At 37.7% G+C, this 20,854-nt stretch overlaps 1 protein-coding gene across 7 annotated transcripts in view; it reads right to left on the bottom strand.

Annotated features, from left to right (window-relative positions):
• Positions 1 to 10,769, bottom strand: part of ARL4A (ARF like GTPase 4A) — a 611,358-nt gene extending 600,589 nt beyond the window's left edge. The window contains exons 1-3 of one of the 7 annotated variants that reach the window (XM_074340789.1): positions 10,262 to 10,456; positions 9,549 to 9,662; positions 8,115 to 9,123 (exon numbers count right to left, since the gene is read on the bottom strand). In XM_074340789.1, the coding sequence (XP_074196890.1) occupies positions 8,436 to 9,038 (603 nt within the window). In that variant the 5' untranslated portion in view covers positions 9,039 to 9,123; positions 9,549 to 9,662; positions 10,262 to 10,456 and the 3' untranslated portion in view covers positions 8,115 to 8,435. Of the gene's footprint in view, positions 1 to 8,114; positions 9,127 to 9,548; positions 9,668 to 10,261 lie in introns of those variants that run through there. The other 6 variants (XM_074340788.1, XM_074340790.1, XM_074340791.1 and 3 more) reach the window with 6 other exon arrangements.
• Positions 10,770 to 20,854: the final 10,085 nt, after the last annotated feature.

Raw genomic sequence — 20,854 nt, 5'->3', positions numbered from 1 at the left:
CTCGTTACATAATACTGTAAGAGAGGCAGTGTCACCACTTAAAGGTGACAAGGGTGAAGCTCAGAGAAATTAAGTAACTTGCATTCAGTCACATAGCTAATATATGTCAAGATCATGATTTAAACGCTCTCTGTAAAATTTAAAACAAGCGCCCAGTTTTTAGGATGGGGAGTTGTTGACAGATTGAGCAAAAATAACCCCGTCTACCAAACTGAGTGATTGAAAATGTTTTATTTGATTCATCAAATGTGTCAGGGTTTAGTCTAGGCCATTTGACAATGTCCGTTTTCCTCAGGTGTTGCTATTGCCATATGCCTTTGATTTTTTCCTTATCATTCCTGCTAGTCCCAAAATAATTATGATCATGACCAGTGAAACCTGTGACGCTTATTTTCCGAGGATTATGGAAAAGCAACACTGTAGGCACTAGCTAGTACTTTAAATCTCTAAAGGTCTCTATCTTTTGTGATATGATAGGACTACTTGTGAATTTCTAGGACACCTTATACCTCTTAGCACAAGGTATATGCAACGTCAATAGAAGGAAGTGTCTATTCCACGTTGCCTTTCCTCTGGGTGCTCTCAAATGTCCTCTAAGCCATCTGATGTGAGACATTCCTGGATCAGACAATGTTCTCAGGTTATTTTGATATCAATGTCAAGTCAGTAAAAAAAAAAAAAAAAAAAATCCCACCTTACAGCAGAAAAGGGATCCAAGAGAGACAGGCAAGTTTTTCCTAGGCCAGTTGGACTTATGATCCCTTCATTCCTGCCACTAAAAGTACAATCCTTCTGCCATTTCCAACAAAGGAATGGTTTCTAAATCTGGCTGGCCTAAGTGTGTTAAAAATCTAGGAAGAGTTAGAATTATAAATTACTGACTCCATCTCCTAGAGATTTGATTCAAAATGTCCAGGGTGGAGGCTAGAGATTTTAAAAAGCTCCTTAAGCCATTCTGAAGTATAGCCAGTTTGAAAAATACTGTTCTACGGAAGTCCGTTTCGTCATTGATCCATCTCAGGGGATCTACACATAGATGACAGATTAAAAGAAACAAGCACATCTCGTTTTAATATTTGAAAAATATGTTGGTCTACTAGATGCCAATGATTTCTAATTACTGGCTGCTTACTTATTCAGTTTCTGAATTTAAAAAAAAATGACTATGCATATTCTTACTGACATGATGTAGAACTTCAGTAGAATGGCAAAAATCCATTTTCATTCAGAAACTATTCTATATCTGATGTCTTCCAAGGCAAACGACATGAACTTAAATTTCCGTGAAACAATTCCACTGCAAAGTGTGGGTCTCAAATTAAAAATGGTTAAAAATAAATTGCCTAGAAAAAAATTCTTGTGGAAAATATTCATGTAGCTCAGTATAACGTGTAAATTTTTTAATCCCAAATTGAAAATTTCAAATGTATTGGAAGAACTATATATATATTAAATAAGCCAGAGTCAACATTTCTATAAAGCAAATAAAAATTTTTGTGAAACAAATGTACCTAAACCCATTCCAGTTGTGGCATAATCACACATTTAAAAGAAAAATAAATTAAAACACATGAATTTGACTGCATACCCTTCGTGAGGTATAACCTAAGGATAAAAGGAACTATGACTTGTTAAACCATTTACAGCAATCATATTGTTGCAGTAATGTTGTATTACTCTTGAGACTGCAGTGAGATTAGAGTGAAATAAAGCAAAGGGCTAAGTGTGTGTTGCTGATAAGTAGGACTTCCGGCATTGGTGTAAAGACATAATAAGTACTATCACTAAGGTCAAGTAAAAACCCTACCATTGTGAACTTTAAGATTTGAATTGGAAGTATCAGTGTGAATTAATGATGTATCTTTTTTAAAAAAGCCCTAGCTCCAATCAGCTGAAAAGGCCTAGATACAGTGCCAAATCTAGTAGTTTATACTGTGGACTCTACGTACCATTGCCCACCAAAAGGATCCTGGAAAAACCACAGGTCTGGGGCAAGAAATGCACAAGGTAAGGCAGGAAATTTTTGTAAAACCAGAAAGCAAATAAACTACCAAAGATTACTAACAAATGTCAATAGGACTCAGTTCTCTAAAGATAGGGCAATGTAAACATAAATGGGGATAACAGACTGCAAAGGATCAAAATATATCAAATATGTTTAAATGTGTAAGGTTATGATACTTAAAGCAAAACTCAGTGCTTACCTTTGGAGGATGCTAGGGAACCAACTCATTTTGAAAATTTGTAAATCAAGAGAAACAGACATTTATCTTGCCTTTCCTTTAAGAATTAGACCTCAGAATAACCAAAATATAGAAATATTCCAGCTCACAAATGAAGATGGTAGAATATAAAATGTCACCATTTTGCAAGACTTAGTGAATTAATAAATCTGGCCAGCCCTATCCAGTACAGTGGCCATATCCACCTGTGGCTATTTAATTAAAACTAAATTAAATTTGAAATTTTATTTCTCCTGTCACATCAGCCACATTTCAAGTACTCAATAAGCACATGTGGTTAGTATCTACCATATTGGCCATTGTAGATATAGAATATTTTCATCATCACAGTGTTATTAGATCTATTGGTTAAGGACCATCAATGGCTGCTAACTTCACAAAAAGAGACAACCAGACATAGTATCTATGGATGAAAGACAAACCACCACCCTGAAATAGTCTTAGGGGAAAAAAAAAAATTGAGAGTGCAAAGGCACCTGTTAGGCACCACATGGAAGATGCATTCAGCAAGACCCAGAGTGTGGGAAACAATACAAAAATAAATTGCAATAAAAAAGGGAATGGGGGGAAAGAAAGAGAGAGGGAGAGAGGGAGAGAGGGAGAGAGGGAGAGGGAGAGAGGGAGAGAGGGAGAGAGAGAGAGAGAGAGAGAGAGAGGAGTGGGGGAAAAGAGAGGAAGGGAGGGAGGGAGGCAGAGAGAGAAAGAGAGAGAGAACCTATAGAGACACATATCAACCAATTACAATGTATGGACTGTTACTGGTTTGATCTTGATTCCAAAAAAGAATTGGAAAAACTTTAAAATAATTGGGGAAATCTAAACACTGACTGGACATTTGGTTATTTTGAAGAAGTATTAATTTTTTTTACACGTGTCAATATTGTTTTAAAAAAGGGACCTTGTCTTTTAGAGACACACACCAAAATATTTATCAATAGAGGCGTGGTGGGGTGGGAGGGAAAGGGAAGGTGGCAGAGGAGGAAATGGATGGAAATATAGAGGAAACCAGAGTGGCCATGAGTTATAATTACTGAAACTAGGTGAGAGATAGTTGGGTGTTCAACATGCTATTCAACTTTTGTGTAAGTTTGTCATAATAAAAAGTTAAGATTTTTATTTAAAACTAGAGCATCACTGAAATGAATCAACTTCAACATCTCTCTTCAACTACCGATTTTTAGAACGCCACACATCCTAGGATATTTAGCATAGCTCACAAGTAAAACTCCCTTCTTGTGTGCATATGTATTCTTACGTATAAATTTGTAAGATGTGACCAAGATAGTTTTTCTGCTGACATCAATTAAAGTTCATTCAACATAGTTTTACTGGATGCCAACTATAAATAAAGCAAACATTGTGCTTCTTGAAAAAGCACTTTTTAAAAAGGCCTGAATTTTATAGCATTGAAATTATTTAAAAGTTTATCTTAATTTTTAAGCATGACAAATGACTGGTTTTCTGTTAACTTAATGGTTAACTTTAGGGAACATCAGAATCAGTTGGAGCACTTGTGAGAACACAGATTGCTGGGCCCAACCCCAAACTTGTATCTGTAGGTCAAGTGTGGAGCCTGAGAATTTGCATTTCTAGCCAATTCTTTGCTTAATGATGTTTGTGGTCCAGAGAACACACTTTGAAAACCACTGTTAACCCATACCATTTCCAATCGCTGAGAACAGGTAATAAAATACAGTATGTATCTAAGCTGCATTACCTGAGTTAGCCTTCAAACAGGAGGGAAAGGGCTAAGGGATAATGCTCCAGGTAATTCTTATTTTGGCAATGCTTTAATTTCTTCCTTATTATAGAGCTAGGGAAGAGAGGGCCCAAGAAAGTATGGGTTTATTTTGGCTAATAACCCAGAATTTTCTACTCAACTTGTTTATAACCCAGTGCCTAATATGGTAATCTCAACTCTAGTAAAACATAAGCAGAAAACATAAAAACAAGACCAAAACCTGAAAGTAACTGAAAAACAACACATAACACACACCCACAAACCCAAACCACCACCATGATCTATCAGACGTGCCCACAATATTTTCAAGTTTCCACAGAAGGGTCAGCAGACAGATCCCTACTTATCATTAGATAAAATTTGTGAATTGACTGATAACAGTCTTGAGGCATTTTGAAGAACCATAATGCACAGTTCCAGATTTTTAATTTCTGCAAAGCGAAGTATTCTATTTTGATTTGTGTCTATACCAGAAAATAAACAGGATTTAAAATTTTGTTTCTTACTGGGGAGGATATTACTTGCTAAAAGACTGGTGCTTTACAAATTTAAAGAAATGACTCAGATTTCAAGAAAATTCAGTATGTTTAGTCTTTTTCAAGTTCCACCAAGCTACCATTTTGTGTCATCTACATGAATGCTAAGAAAAACATATTAAGAGCTTTTTGTCAGTCCCCCTCAAAGTAAGTTTTCTTTAAATACATGTCAGAAAATATTCTTACTATATGAATAACCATCAATTAAATGTTTACTATGTGTTACTCTGCTAAATGTTTCATTTAATCCCTTTAACCCAAATTGGTACATGCCTCAGTTTACCAATGAAGAAACGAAGGCTGAGAGTAAACTATCCAAGATGAAACTAGTAAGTGGTGGGCCCCGGGTTCAAACCTGGACTTGTATGGCCATCATCAACTATACCACATTGCCTCTCAACACATATTGATTCAATAACATCTACAATTTATTGAGCCCTTATCAAATGTTCAGTGATGGGCTAAATAGCTTAGATTATTTCATTCAAATTCTCAAAATTCTGAGTCTTCATTTTACCAAGAGGGCATTCACACCATGAGAAGTTTCAAGGAACTTGCCAAATTAAGTCACATGTGCAACAGCAGTAGAGTCAGGATTTGAACCCTGATATGACTCCAAAGCTCATGCTGTTTAAAGCTACTACACTTCACATCCCTCTAAAGTAGCCTCCCATATAGGCATTTCTACATTTCTAACTTGCATACACAGAATGTGATACATCAGCTGTGGTTGGTTGAGACTATGATCTGATTGCCATACATTTTAATAGTAACTTCATTAGTTTAGCACGCTGGTGGTTCACACTAAGCTTTCATTTAGTTCAATACCCCAGTCTTTCATTTAATCTGCAATTAAATCTGGTCTCTAAATCAGGTTGCCCTCACTCTACTCTTAGCTGAGTTTTGAAACTAAGTGTACATTTAATATTCTAAATTTTTATTGTGGTAAAAGATCCACAAAATTTACCATTTTTAACTATTTTTAGATGTATAATTCAGTGGCATTAAGTACACTGACCATGTTGCACAAGCATCATCACTATTCATTTACAGAATGTACTGCTAAATTTAAACCTTAAATGTAAAATTCCAACTTAAACATTGGTATATGTAAGCTTCCAAGTTGCATTAGCTAAATGCTAAGTGTTACACGACCGAAAAGTTTAAAGAAACATTTGTGTCATTGCTGATGAAACCATTTTGTTTGTATTACTGATGAAATTGTATTAAATAGAACCTTGAAACACTCTACCCAAGATCTGCTTGCAGGTCAACATGAATAATTAATGAAACACTCTTGAAGTGTCAAATGCCTTGTACAAAAACATTCTAAGTCTATGCCTTTCCCTGTGTTCATAAACCATCATGTAATTCTCTATATACATATATTATTAATAAGTTCACTTTTTGACTTTCAATGATTTACTTATTCATTTTTCTATGATTTTTAATGAACACATGCTGGCTTTTTTTTTTTCTTTCCTAAATGCTTACAATCCATTTTAAACAAGTCTGGACATTTAACTTTTTTTTTTTTCTTTTAACATTGCCTGTGACAGTAATTTGAAATTAGAGTTGTCCAGTCCTTGATTAATATTTGGTATTAAACTGAATAACCTCAAATACATAAAAATATTTTAGAAATATACTTTGGAAAAGGTGTACCTTAATAAAAACTAGACATAAAAACACCGTCTGAACTCCTCCAGGTTTGAGACTCACCCTACTATCCTATGGTATTAACAGGGTGGTGGAGAACTTGAATTTAGCGACCTGGAAAATCTTACAATGAGTTTTGTAATCGAAATTTATAAATAAAAGCTAGTACTGTGTTCTCATCTTTTTTTGTCGTTCACTAAATATAAAAAACTTAGATAACATGGACTTGCTTATCAAATTCTTAGGGTACAAAATAAAGGTCAACACACTTAAACTTTCAATAGATAGTTAAAACAGTACTGTTTTGTATAGCAAGTATATAAAAAGTACAGGAAGGCTGAAAATCTAAATTGAGTCACGTTTTTTTCAGCCAGCTTTATTAATCCATCATGGATCTAGTGATGTTTGTAGTATACACTATGATTTCATATCAATGAAGGGCAAAATAAAGGTCCTCCCAGAAAATAGCTTCCAGGGACTCTGTCACACTTGAGCAGAACCAAACTACTATAGGACTATGTAACCCAGATGTCAAAGTTTTCACACACGTTAATTAAAAGCTTCAGTGAAAGTGGAAATACATGAAAAGTCAAAACACTGCTCTCCTAGTGTCTCTAGTAGTTTATTGGTAATTATTATCCACATTTCTATAAACATTCTAAGTGACTGTCACTAGTGCAGGTACATTTAACATATGAAAGCTCCAGAGGAAGCTATTTCGTTTTGTGTATAAGAAGAATCAAGGTTCCAAAATTCAGCTGTGCCACTAAAAGACCAAACAAAACCAAACAAAAATAAAACCTTGCTTGCAAAGTGCTTTTCTTTTAGTTATCTTCAAAACAAATAGTTGTTGGCTTTACACGTAGAAATTATGTTGGTTTGTTTATATGTGATCACTGGAAGTTAAGTCTTTGTCTGTAGATAAGAATTAGATAAAGGTTTCTCCTGTAATTTCGGTTTTTTGGATTCCAATGTAAACAGCACCAGTGAATTTTCACAAAACATAGCTTTGCTGCTACTTTCCCCTCATTTTATATAATTGCAATTCCTTTCTGCGGTATCGTATCATTTCTTTCTAACTTATAATTAGGACTGAACTGCTTGTGTAACACTTTTCAGTTTGTAAACAAAAAATTAAAGCTCAGGGCACAATATCTCTTACAGTCTCACTCCACAGTGCATCAGGTGTTTATAAAGCTTTCGTTCCTCTCAAAATACTACAAAAATATATGAAAAACCACATCTGTGTTCAGCCAGCAAATATTAATAAAACATTTTAAACTGAAATACTTTAGAGACCACGTATTTTAATTACATCCACTTGTCTGAATTCAATTACTTTCTTCATAAATCCATTCATATATCCAAGCATATGAATTTTTGTTCAGTCTATGTGCCCAAATTTATTGCATGAAAAAGTTATTTTAGGTTTTCCAAGTGAAAGTGCTTCAGACAACAAACTATTTCTATAGCAGCCCTAAATCCCAAAAGTGTTTTAAACCTGACAGTGTAGTAAGACGTATAGCTATTTCTAAAAAGAACACTACACACCAAAACATGCTTTGTCAGGAAAACTGATCCATGCACTTGAATATGCCCCAAATACCTTACCTTTATTATTTTAAGTTAGACCAAATTAAACATTGATGAGAATTAAGATCTAGAATTACATGATTTGTTTCCAGAAAATGTCAAATTCATTTGACCAAAATTTAAAAAACCAAACTCTTCCTCTTTGGCCCTTACACGCTGGACCAATGTGGTCAATATTTAACTATCTATATATCTACATTCCAACATAAATAGATATATAGATATATTAGTCTATCTTAACATTTCCATTCATTAGCATTTTATCTTAACATACAAAGACTTGTATGCAATTTCCTTATGAAGGGTTCCTGCAAAAAAGATATAAGCACAAAACACTAGGGAGACATTCTTCAAAGTTTTATTTCACTAACTTCAGGTCAAATTCCCACAACTGTTTTCTGGTCAATTAACTATCCCTGCTCGGCTTCCCAAAATGGTAGTACCAAAAGATTTGAGGGGTAGGGAGAAGAGCCCATTTTAAGAAGCACTGCATTTACTCATCTTCCACAAGGCAACAGAGTTGGGCATCTGACTGTTCAACAAAACAAAGCTTTAACAGCATCCAGGAGGGCAGGCAGGCAAACCAGGCTGCAGACACGCTTCCATTTGTCAAAGTCAGACCAGAGAAAACCTACTCCACACACATATGAAAGGCAAAACCATTCATCTTTTCTTTTTCTGTTGCCGCAACATTTTTCTTCTTTTAATTATCATATCATGAAGTTTCTCAAGTCCTTCCTTTAGCCCATCCCCTATGATGGCACAGGTGGGCTGCAAATGCCAGGGAGTCGAGGAGCTCAGTTCACCCATCGCTAACAATTTCTCAATTTCTGAGAGAGACAATGAGTTCCTCAGGTCTTGTTTGTTAGCAACTATAAGTACAGGGACTCCTTGATTTTCTGATATCCTCGTGATTTTATGAAGTTCAGTTTTGGCTTCTTCCATCCTTTCAATATCCACGGAGTCCACAACAAACACTATGCCGTCTGTGCATCTGGTATATGACTTCCACAGTGGCCTTAATTTCTCCTGGCCACCTACATCCCAGAAGTGAAAAGTGACTGTTTTAGAATTTCCCAAGGTTACCTTAATTTTTTCAGTGTTAAATCCTTTGGTAGGTACGGTATTTACAAATTCATTGAACTGCAGCCTGTATAATACAGTTGTCTTTCCAGCACAGTCCAAACCCAGAATAACAACGTGGAAGGACTGAAATGAAGGCAGGCTGGACAGGATAGAAGTTTGATCTGACAGTCCATTCCCCATTTCAGTTGCAAATGAGTGTTCCAAATTGAAATGCTTTCTTCTTTCTGCTTTACAACTTCTCTTCCTAGAAGATCCAGCTACAAGACTGCTGAGGGGAAAAATGAGTAAGTTATTCTTATGAAATGCGTACCCTTTTTATTTCTTTGTGCTAAAATAGGCAACACGAGGAACTAAAACTTCCTTCAGTAAACAAACCAAATGAAATAAAGAAACGTAAGCAACCTGAGGCAAATGATAAAATAAACGTTGTGATGGAAATTCTTTAACATTCACTAAAATTGCTGTAATATGTACTTTACCCCGCCCCCGAGTCCCCAAACCTCAAAGACCTCATCCCGGAGACAACCTATTAACACTAGTCTAGGTCGCAGTAACCACACAAGTGTCTTTTTTGGCAGCAAACTCACAACACAATCTTATCTTGAGGACCTAATTCCACATACTCAACAGCAAGCCCAAAGTCACTAGTATCCTCCCTACATCCCCCCCAAAACAGCACAATGCTCTCACCTCCCGAATTGGAGTCTGGATCCAAAAGAGAAAGCATTGGTAGGCGTTTCTACGCGGTGAGGGAGAGCACCCCAGGTCCGCTCTGCTTAGCTCTCCACGCAGCTCTGGCGCTTTCTGCACTAGAAACCGTGGATTCAGACTCTGACCACGCCCATTTCTCATGGTCCACCCATGAGCCCAAATCCCATTGGTCACCCGCGGCAGTTCGTCCGTGCTCTGCCTTCGTCCGTGCTCTGCCAGCCCCCGCACCCTAATCGCTGACAGTAACTGCCGCTCCCAGGGCCGCGGTGCTGGACTCTCCCTCGGTCCACACGCACCACCTGTTGCCCTCAAGTTAGAAAACAAGGCGCCCGCGGAGGGAATCGAGCGGCCCCTGCAGGGGAGAGGGAGCGTCGGCCGGTCCGTCTGGGCGCCAGCCCGCTCGCTCCGCCCGCCTGGGCGCACCTGCAGCGCTGCCCTCGGACGCCACACCGCGGCTCTCACATCCGGGGCCCGCGGTCACTGCCGGCGCGTTAACCCTTTGTACGCTGCCCGGAGGCTGCTCCCTGCGGCTGCACCACCCCCAAGCGTGAATGATCCGATCCGCGACACTCGCCGGGGTTGGTCCACTGTTCCCGCAGCCCGATCCCTGCACCTCGTCCCTCCGTACCCGCCCGGCGTGTCTCCCTCGACAAGGCGCGGCCACAGCAGCTGCCCGCCCCGCTGCGGCTCACCTAACTGTGTCGCGTCCAGATCCCACGTTGCTCACAGTCGCTGGGGAGCGCGCTGATACCTGCCTGAGGGCACCACCGAGGCTTGGGCGGTAGCAGGAGCTGAGACGCGGCTCCGAGAGGCGCCGACAGGGCGCCGCGCGCCAGGGCTGTCCCGAAGGCGCTCGGCAGACCGCTTCCCGAGCCTCCCGCGGCCCCGCCCCCTTCCAGCGTCCGCCGCGGCGCGGGCCAGTCGGGGGCGTGCGGGAGCCCGGTCTCCTAGCAACCGCAAAACAAGGTCGCGTTCGAACTGGCCTAGAGCTTGCGAGTGGCGGGCGAGGTCGGGTGGGGCTTCCGGTCTCAGTCCCCTTAGCGGTTGCTTTCTTCGGCGGACCGCTAGCTTCGGGCGGGTCCCGCTCCGCACCGCCTATTCTCGGGCACTGTACGGCTTCCTCGGGGCGGTGGCCGGTGACGCAGGTCAGGGATTTCACAGGACACCGGACGGGCGGGCCCCTTATATAATGGGTGACGTGGACGTGTCTCAGTAGCTGTCCTGAGTGGCCTGGGCTGGACTGGTGCCTGTAACGCACCTTCTTTCGGAAGACAAATAAACGGTCTGTCTCCCACGTGATCGTAGTAACATCTCTGGGACGTGGCGACAGGTAGAAATACCCCGGTTTTATAAATGAGGAAATGCCGTGAAAGATTAAATGGCTGTTTCTAAGGACCCAAGGAAACTGAGTAGTGGTCCTGGAACATAATTTTAAAGTCTACTGGTCATTAAATGCGTAATACCTTCATTGGATACTTCTGACTAAACGCAGTTTGTGTGCTTGACTCATACATTTTCAAATATTGTTTGAAAATGGCTAGTAGGAACAATTCTGTGTGCCTGGGGACAGAATGGTGAGCAAATGCAGACATTGCCTCTGCTCTCCTGGCGTAATAAAGTCTCATGGGAGAAAAAGAAAGTAACCAAATTGCCACATGAATAAAGATAATTACAAAATGTGATCATTGATAATTTCAGGGTCCTTGTGGCAACAGAGAAGGACGGGTACTGACTTAAAGTTCTGGGAAAGCGTTAATGAACAAACATCTTTTTGGTGAAGATTGTTAAGAGTTTGGAACTTGGAAGAATCTATATGGTACATTTTAAAAAGTTTTTACTTTTCAAATATGGATTGAAATTTCCTGATTTTTCTCAAAACCATTATTCTTAGTGATATTTATCTTCTTCACGACTAGCATAGGAACAGTATTTGTCCTATTAGATATTTAAAAATTAACTGACATAAAACCTAATGACTAAGAACAATGCATATTTCCAAAATAGCCATACTAATTTTGGAAATAAAGCTGGAAGTCTCAAATGGCATATTCCACCAAGTTATGTATTGACTCTAGTATACGCTAAGGCCTTATTATTAATAGTTATAATTATGTAATCTCATTAACCATTTATAATAATCATCAAGTGCAAAGGGCTTAATGGAATAGCTCGTCTCCTTGGAAATTTAACAGGATTCTTTATTAAACTGGAAAAACTTGAGCAAATTCTCATTAAATCAAGAATAAGGAGCAAGATTCAATGACAGTCTTATGTTTATAATAGTTTCGAAATCAACTAGGCCCTTCCCATATTAGTTGCAGGGGTGCATTTCTTCCCTGGAGAAAAATGGATGAGATAGGAAAATAACTTCAGAACATCCAGCCTTGCGGTAGCACCTTCACTGAACTGCACTTGAACGTTAGAACTAGACTTATAACTAGAACAAGAGGTGGCAATTACAGCCTTAGGCCAAATTCAAGAGATGAATGATTTTTATGTTTAAAGGTCTGCAACAGACAAGATAAAAATATGAATTAGAGACTATCTGTGGCCCACAGAACCTAAAAATATTTGCTGCCTGGCCCTTCATAGGAAAATGATACTTCTACTATATAAGCAATCATAATCATGAAACTAACAAATGTTATAAAAAGTGATGAAATTCATGGCATACGCTTTCTCCTTTGTTGCACAATCTTCCTATAGAAGGCCCATTCAGATATTTTATTTAGAAGCTATGCCAGGAAAATGTTCTCTTAGGGTCATAGTTCATAAACTGTGCTGAGGTAGGTGCTCTGGGGTGCCTCAGGGAACTCCTGGGGATTCTATGGGATAATTTAACTTTTTGAGGGAAACAGAGTGCCATCTGTTGGACCCTTTTAAAAACTACAACTGTTAAAGTTGAATCTACGTACTTAAATGGAACCTTGGGGTATTTCTTTTGGCCTGAGGCACCATGAAAATTACTGAGACACTAGGGACTCCATGAAACTCTGTCTTTAGTTCTGGTTTTCCAAGCTTGGCTAATAATGAGAATCAGCTGGTAGTGCTTGTAAAAATATATTAATAGATTCCTGGTCCCCATTACAGACCTGCCAAATCAGAAACACCAGGGGAGGGGCTAGAGATCTGCATTTTCAATGCGTAGCCCAGGTATTAATGATTAGACATTATGAGGAAATGTATGTTTTCTCCTTTCAGAAAAACATAATCCAATTAAAAAGGACAAAAGACCTGAAAAGACATTTTTCCAAGGAAGACATAAAAAGGCCAACGGTTATGTGAAAAGGTGCTCAATATCACTAATCATCAGGGAAATACAAATCCAAACCACAATGAAGTATCACCTCACACCTGTTAGAATGGCTATTATCTAAAAGACCAGAGATGTGTGTTGGCAAGAATGTGGAGAAAAGGGAACTCTTGTTGTGCACATTGATGAAAATGTAAATTGTTTCAACCACTGTGGAAAAGTGTGGAGATTCCTCAAAAAATTAAAAATAGAACTACTGTATGACCCAACGATCCCATTTCTGGGTATATATTCGAAGAAAATGAAATCACTATTGTGAAGAACTATCTGCACCCCTATGTTTATTGCAGCATAATTCACAATAGCCAAGACATGGAAATAACCTACGTGCCAATAGATGAATGGATAAAGAAGTGATACATATATATACACATACACATATATATTTATACCATATATATATCATATTTATGTCATATATATATATACATATATATGTATTATTCAGCCTTAAAAATTAAGGAATCACTGCCATTTACAACAACATGAAACTAGAGGTCATTATGCTAAATAAGTCAGAGAAAGATAAAAATTATATGATTTCACTTATATCTTTGAGCTCAGAATCAGAGTAGAATTGTGATTGCCAAGGGCTGGGAGGGTAGGGGAAATGGGGAGATATTGGTCAAGTCATATGTGGGTATAAACTTATAGTTAATATGAGATGAATACATTCCTGCAGTTCTAATGTACAGCATGGTGACTATAGTTACCAATGCTGCATTGTGACTTGACAGTTGCTGAGAGAGTAGATCTTAAATGTTATTGATACACACACACACACACACATGGTAACTACGGGAGATGATGTTTTAACCTTATTGTGATAATTTCACAATATATACATGCAGCAAATCGTGTTGTACATTTAAAACTTACACAATGTTATATGTCAATTATGTCTCAATAAAGCTGAGGGGAAAGATGTGCTAGAAAAAGGCTATTTTCCTGAACCCCAAATGACAGAAGAAAATTGGTGCATTTTATGTTTCTGAAGTGTATCAATATCATTCATACTCGGGATAATTTATGAATGCTTCATAACCTTATAGTCAAAAGATTTTTGGAGTTAGACTCTATCTCCAATTGCCTCTTGAACTCCTCTGCCAAATATCCAGCGTGTTCACAACTTAATTATCACTTCACTGTCACCTCTGTCTTCCTGTATTACCATGTTTCCCCGAAAATAAGACCAGGTCTTATATTAATTTTTGCTCCATTAGGGCTTATTTTTAGGGGATGTCTTATTTTTTCATGTACAGCAATCTACATTTATTTAATTCCAGTCATGTCATCTTATGGAACATCGTCATAACGTACTAAATGCGTCTGTCTGGCTGAGATCTTAGCTGGGGCTTATTTTTGGGGTAGGTCTTACTTTCAGGGAAACAGGGTAGTTCCTGTTTTGGCTGATAGTAATTTGTTTAAGAGCCCCAAGTAGAAATCTCAGTTATTTTCAAATTTCTCCTATGGCCCATTTATGATTACCCACCACTGTCTCTTTAATCAATTTCTTTCTTTACATTCCATTTCCACCACTTACATCTGGTTCTCATGATGTCTCCCCTAAACTAGTTAATCCACCTCCTAACTGATTTTTCAGTTAATAGGCAGCGGTGCTGGGATTTGCCCACTGTGTCTGGCACCAGAGTATATTCTCTTATTCATTACATTGTCGGGAGTCTGCATTTAAGTTAATTCACTTTGATCCACCATAACATAAAGCCAGGGTACATTTTTTGACAAGACTGTAAAAAGAGGATGTTAGGAGGAAAGTACAACCCAAAATTCACTTAGAATGACACCTACATAAGAATTCACTAGGGGTACAGGGTAGTTAATATTAACAGCACATAGAGATGGTACGTAGGCAACAAGATAACACTATGGTCTCATACTCTGATGCCACTGGTTGTGTCTTTGGGTGGTCTGGAAAAGAAAATCACTCTGACATTTCAAAGGTATGTTATCTTAGATGCACAAACAAAATAGACAACCTCAAAGGCATATTATCTTAGCTGGACAAAGACAATAGAGAAATTGAAAGGTAAAGAATAACCTTTGTCAAGGAAGCTACAGGCCTCGGCTGTAATTATCCACCATGACCCACTTTTAGTTAGAAATTTTTTAAGTTTAGACCATCCTGTGTGGTTACTGTCAGTTTCTGAGTTTGTAGGGCCCACTATGCTGGCCTCGCCTGAGCTTGTCAGATTAAGTATGTGACCCCTTTTTCATCCACACCATAAATTCCACTCTTCTCATCAGAAAGCGAAATTAATATTTCAGCAAAATGCACCATGTTTACACTATAGATTTGCATACCCTCCCAAATACCTTCCTGTATCCCTGGAATTATAAAACTCTAATTTGTAGGCCCTTGATTACTATTTTCTGGCTTGCTTTCTAACCTCATCACCATTCTTTCGTTCCCACTCCCCCACTCTTATTCCTGTGCTCCATCTGCATGGAACTACTTCTATTTCTCCAGGTATTTCATAGCATACTATGCGAATTCATGCCTCTCTGTCTATGTAACTCCTATGCAGGTCAGGAAAGAAAACATTATCACCTGCTTTTAAGGAGTTATTGCTCTGGCCAGCCACTCTACTAAGCACCATATGTGGACTTTGGAACTAACTGGGTGGGAGGTGGTAACATTAAGGAGTTGCCAAAGCTAAAGTCCAAGTTCCTTATTAAGAGATTCAAGACACTATTATAAGGGTCTTTTTCTGCCCTTCTGAATTTGCTTCATGTCATACAATCCTATGTTTATTCTTGTTAGTTAATGTATGTCCCTCCTTATCCTGTCTTCTTAGCATGGTAGACTTACTCCAGATACAGGCTTACTCTTTCCTTTACGTCAGATATTGCTCAATAATCACAGTATGATAGTAGGTCCTGTTTGGAACAGCAATACTGCAGTATATAGACCAAAACAGTAGTCGTTGAAAAACAGACATCAATAGAAAACTGGCCAGATTATCTTTGACTCATCACAGTATTTAGAAGGAAGGTTGGCACTTTAAATTAAGTTCCCATCGTTATGGGATCACTCAGGGAGAGAGGAGAGGTTCAGAGAGAAAGATACCAGTCTTCCTGCTAACCTAATATTTGATCCTGAGGTGGTTTTATTTTGAAAAATAAGATCTGTGACCTTACTTGTACCCCACGCTCTTGAGGTGAATCATATCAAACACAGAATGAATAGTCATCAAATATATGTATTGTTTTTTTCATTTGAACACTGCCAATCTCAGATTTGTGGTTTAGGAAGATAACGCTAGCAAAAAAAAAAGGTAAGGTTAGAGGGAGAGGACTAGTTAGGAGGCTTGTTAAAGACTCCTGGTTAGAGATAATGAAAGTCCTAAACAAACAAGGTTAATAACAGAGAAAATGGATTGAGGGTGTTAAAGAACAAAATTCAACTGAAAAAATGTAAAGATCTAATACATGGGTCCTTCCTTTCACTAGAGGGAATGTAGGTCAGCCCTGGCCCAGAAGGTTGTGCTATGAGAGTAGAACAAGATTGCCAGGAATGTCTGAGACAGGGGTGGGAAGAGTGTCCTTTGTCGATGGTACAGGATCAAAGAAAGAATCAAACAGAAGAACCTTAATTCTCCTCAATTAGGAGACCTGGCAGTTGCCTGTCAGGACCTGGCAACTGACAGGCATTTCAAAAATATTTACAGAATGAATGAATGAGCAAATTAAGTGTGTCTTAGACTCTTTGTGCCTCATTTCCTCCATGAATTGTTTTTGGACATTGAATAAATTTATTCTATGCATAACCCAATAATTGTTAGATAAAATAGTACCTTATTGGTATATGATTACTTTTGTTTTTTAGCTTCCTGATGGTGTTAACTCAACAGCATTTTAGTCATAAATAGTTAGGATCTAAAAATTACTCTAAGCTACCTGAATGTTTTTGTTGTGAAACAAGTAAACTGAGCAAAATTACTTCATTATTTTTGACCTTCCGTTGAAGAGAAAAATAAAATTGCTGTCTATTTTCAAGTAATTTAATGAGCAAACTGAATCCTAATTTGATATTGAGTAAGTCATTTGCATTTTTAAAAAATCAGTATTTGTTAAATACATGAAGAACACATACAGTTTACAAAGTTATTGAAAAAGGAATTTTCCTTATTTATCAATTAGCCTCCAAACTGCCTTATAAGGAAAGCAAGATCTGTGTGATTTATTCTGATTTTATAAATGAAGAAACTGAGGCTCTGTGAGGGTAAGTGATTTATTTGCTGAGGGTCCCGAGGCTAGTGTTTTGAAGTTGTTACTTGGCTGACTCCAAGTAAGAGCTCTGCCTGTGACCACACGCTAACTCGCTTTGGGATGTGGAGTGCAAGGGAGGAAAGAAGGTTCTTTCAGAAAGTTTCCACTACAACAGATTAGGGCAGTGAAAAAATATGGAAGATCAATGTGTCCTTGTTTTGAAAGTACATTTCCTGTTTTTAGCACAATAATCCCTCAGTAGGCTTCATTTATCACGAGGATATGATATTTAAGGACTAATAACAATCAGTCAGGAATGTATTGTAAGTTGGCAACAAATCTATGATGTTCTCCATCCAAAATGATTTTATGTTCTTAAGACATATCCAGATGTGGTTTCCAAATCAGGGAATGAAATAAGTTTAAAGCTGAACACTTACCCAGAAATAACTAGTGTTGGGGGACTGCCCTGTTATCTTCTATTTAAAAATAAAACTGCCTTTTAATAGAAAATTGGGGGTTTTCTTAACGCCTCAAGTGATCATTATACATCAAACCAGTGGGTCTTTATATTTTCTTTAGAATAGTAACTCTCTGTGATACAAATTCAAAGTATGCTGGATGGCTTATTAAACTGGGAGGCAATATGCTTCCTCAGGAATCTAAACATTAAATCAGTCTAATATTCAGACTGGGAAATCACTTCTGTTTCAAATCATAGCTTAAGACATTAGATAAAAATGTGTAATACGTCAGGTTTTCAACTATTTCTATAATTCTGAAATTAAACTTGTCCTCAAGACGTCCTAAACGCTAAGTACAATAAGGCAACATTGTTTCAGGAAAAATCTGAGATGTTAGAAAGCTCTGTGTTGAATGATTACAAAGATAAGTAGTATTCAATTTGAAATCCTGCTCTATATAAGATAGTCTGTGACATAGACCACACAGTAGAACTCAATCTTACTGTTTCAGTCTCACACTGGAAAAAAATTGTATTTCATTTCAAAACAGATGCATAGAAAAAGTATGAATGATCCACCAGAATATTTTGGGATGACTACAGATCTGTGTGTGTGTGTGTGTGTGTGTGTGTGTGTGTGTGTGTTAAAATCTGACCATACCAATAATTGCTGAACTATTAGTATCAGAAAATCAATTTTAAATGTAATGTTTTTATCTAAGAGAAATGTAATGTTTTGTAACTTTGAGAGTAAATTTATAATTATGTCTTAGTTCTGTTTATTCATATCTATAAATGGTAAATGTAAATAACAGGTATTGGTAAGGATGTGGAGAAAACAGAACCCTTATGCACTGTTGGTAGGAATGTAAATTAATGCAGCCACTATGGAAAACAGCATGAAAGTTCCTCAAAAAATTAAAAACAGAACTACCATAGGATTCAGTAATTCCATTTCTGGGTATTTACCAGAAAACAAACAAACAAAAAAAACTGAAACACCAACTTGAAAAGATATATACACCCACGTTCATTGTAATTTTTTTTTCCCCCCAAAAGATGCATTTATTGAGTAACCAGGGAAAGCAAAGAAGAAAGAAATGGCTAGTGAAGGTAAGATTTTATGGACCCCAGGTTTCCAATTGTGTCTGCCCTCCATACTGGTCTGTATGCTTCTCCAGAGCATCTTAGATCTGTTGGGAATGTTTGTGAAAAGAATGAATGAATGAATGAATGAATGAATGAATGAATGAATGGTTGAGTCATTCACCCTGGCAGACTATTTGGATCAATCTTTCATCAGGACACTGCTAAGGGTCGCTCATTGCAGTATTATTTACAATAGCCAAGATAGAAAACAACGTAAGTGTCCATTGATGGATGAATGGATAAAGAAATTGTGGTGTACATATACAATGGAATAGTTTTCAGCCATAAAAAAGAATGAAATCTTACCATTTGCAACAACATGAATGGACCTCGAGGGCATTATGCTAAGTGAAATAAGTCAGACAGAAAAAGATAAATACCATATGATTTCACTTATATATGGAATCCAATAACACTTAGCCCCTATAAAAAAGAAGTACCAAGCTCATAGGTACAGAGAACAGATTGGTGGTTGCCAGAGGTGGGAGGTGAGGGTGGGAAAAATGAGTGAAGGGGGTCAGAAGGTAAAAAAAAAAAGTAAATATATCTGTAAAATATTAAAAATTTTGTATATTCTATTAAAAAAAGGAAATTATAAATGATGGACATGATTCATATTTTGTACTTTCTGTCACTAAATGGACTTTCCATTTATTCATATTCAGTTGGAGGTTAGAGGTAGGCATTGGATTAGTGTAATGCAGGAATACGAGGTAGACTGTAATTGAATCTTCTGAAGTTCATATACAACTTGTAAATTTACAAAATATAATTATATGCAATAAAGCAAAAAAAAAATTTCCCTTTCTTTGGAGAAACGGATATTAAAATGAGGCTTCTGAAAATCAAATGTTTTAATATTTTGGATCTCAAACTATAATTTCCAAACAATTTAAAAATTCCATTTGATTAAATAAAAGTTAAACATACAAGTAGAATTATCATATGAGCCAGCAATTCCATTCCTAGGTATATACCCAAGAGAAATGAAAATATTCATACAAAAATTTGTATGTAAATATTCATAGCAGCATATTCATAATAGCCAAAGAGTGGAAACAACCCAATGTCCATCAAATGATGAATTGATAAACAAAATGTGGTGTATCCATACAAAGGAATGTTATTTGGCAATAAAAATAAATGAAATACTGATTCATGCTGTAACATGGATGAAACGTGAAAACATGCTAAGTGAAAGAAGTGAGTCTCAAAGGGCAAGATTCCATTTATATAAAATGTCCACCACAGGCAAATCTGTAGAGAGAGAAAGTAGTATGTCAGTGATTGCCTATGACTGAGAAGGGGGAGGGTTGGAGAAAAATGGGAAGTGACTGCTAATGGGTATGGAGTTTCTATTTAGGATGATAAAAATGTCCTAAAATTTATTTTGATGATGGTTATACAACTGTGACTATACCCAAAATCATTGAATTGGTAAAATAAATAAATAAATAAATAAATAAATAAATAAATAAATAAATAAATAAATAAATAAATAGGGGGTGGGCAAAAGCAAGCACTCAAAAAGTAATCAGTTTGTACAAGTAAATCACATTTCTCTTAAAAAGTTTTACAGGTCCGGCCCGGTGGCTCAGGCGGTTAGAGCTCCATGCTCCTAACTCTGAAGGCTGCTGGTTCGATTCCCACATGGGCCAGTGGGCTCTCAACCACAAGGATGCCGGTTCAACTCCTCGAGTCCCACAAGGAATGGTGGGCTCCGCCCCCTGCAACTAAGGTTGAACATGGCACCTTGAGCTCAGCTGCCTCCCGGATGGCTCAGTTGGTTGGAGAGCATCCTTTCAACCACAAGGTTGCCGGTTCGACTCCCGCAAGGGATGGTGGGCTGTGCCCCCTGCAACTAGTAACGGCAACTAGACCTGGAGCTGAGCTGTGCCCTCCACAACTAAGACTGAAAGAACAACTTGAAGCTGAACGGCACAGCACCCTCCATAACTGAGATTGAAAGGACAACAACTTGACTTGGAAAAAAGTCCTGGAAGTACACACTGTTCCCCAATAAAGTCCTGTTCCCCTTCCCCAATAAAATTAAAAAAAAAAAAAAAAAAGTTTTACACACTTTCCCAGTTACAAGAATATTTAAATCTAGCATACTTATAGAAATAAAAA

Source organism: Rhinolophus sinicus, linkage group LG09 (genome assembly GCF_036562045.2).
Source record: "Rhinolophus sinicus isolate RSC01 linkage group LG09, ASM3656204v1, whole genome shotgun sequence".
In the NCBI taxonomy this organism is placed as follows: domain Eukaryota; kingdom Metazoa; phylum Chordata; class Mammalia; order Chiroptera; family Rhinolophidae; genus Rhinolophus; species Rhinolophus sinicus.
Note: the sequence above shows the minus strand (reverse complement) of the source record. Positions and strands in the feature narration are given on the sequence as shown.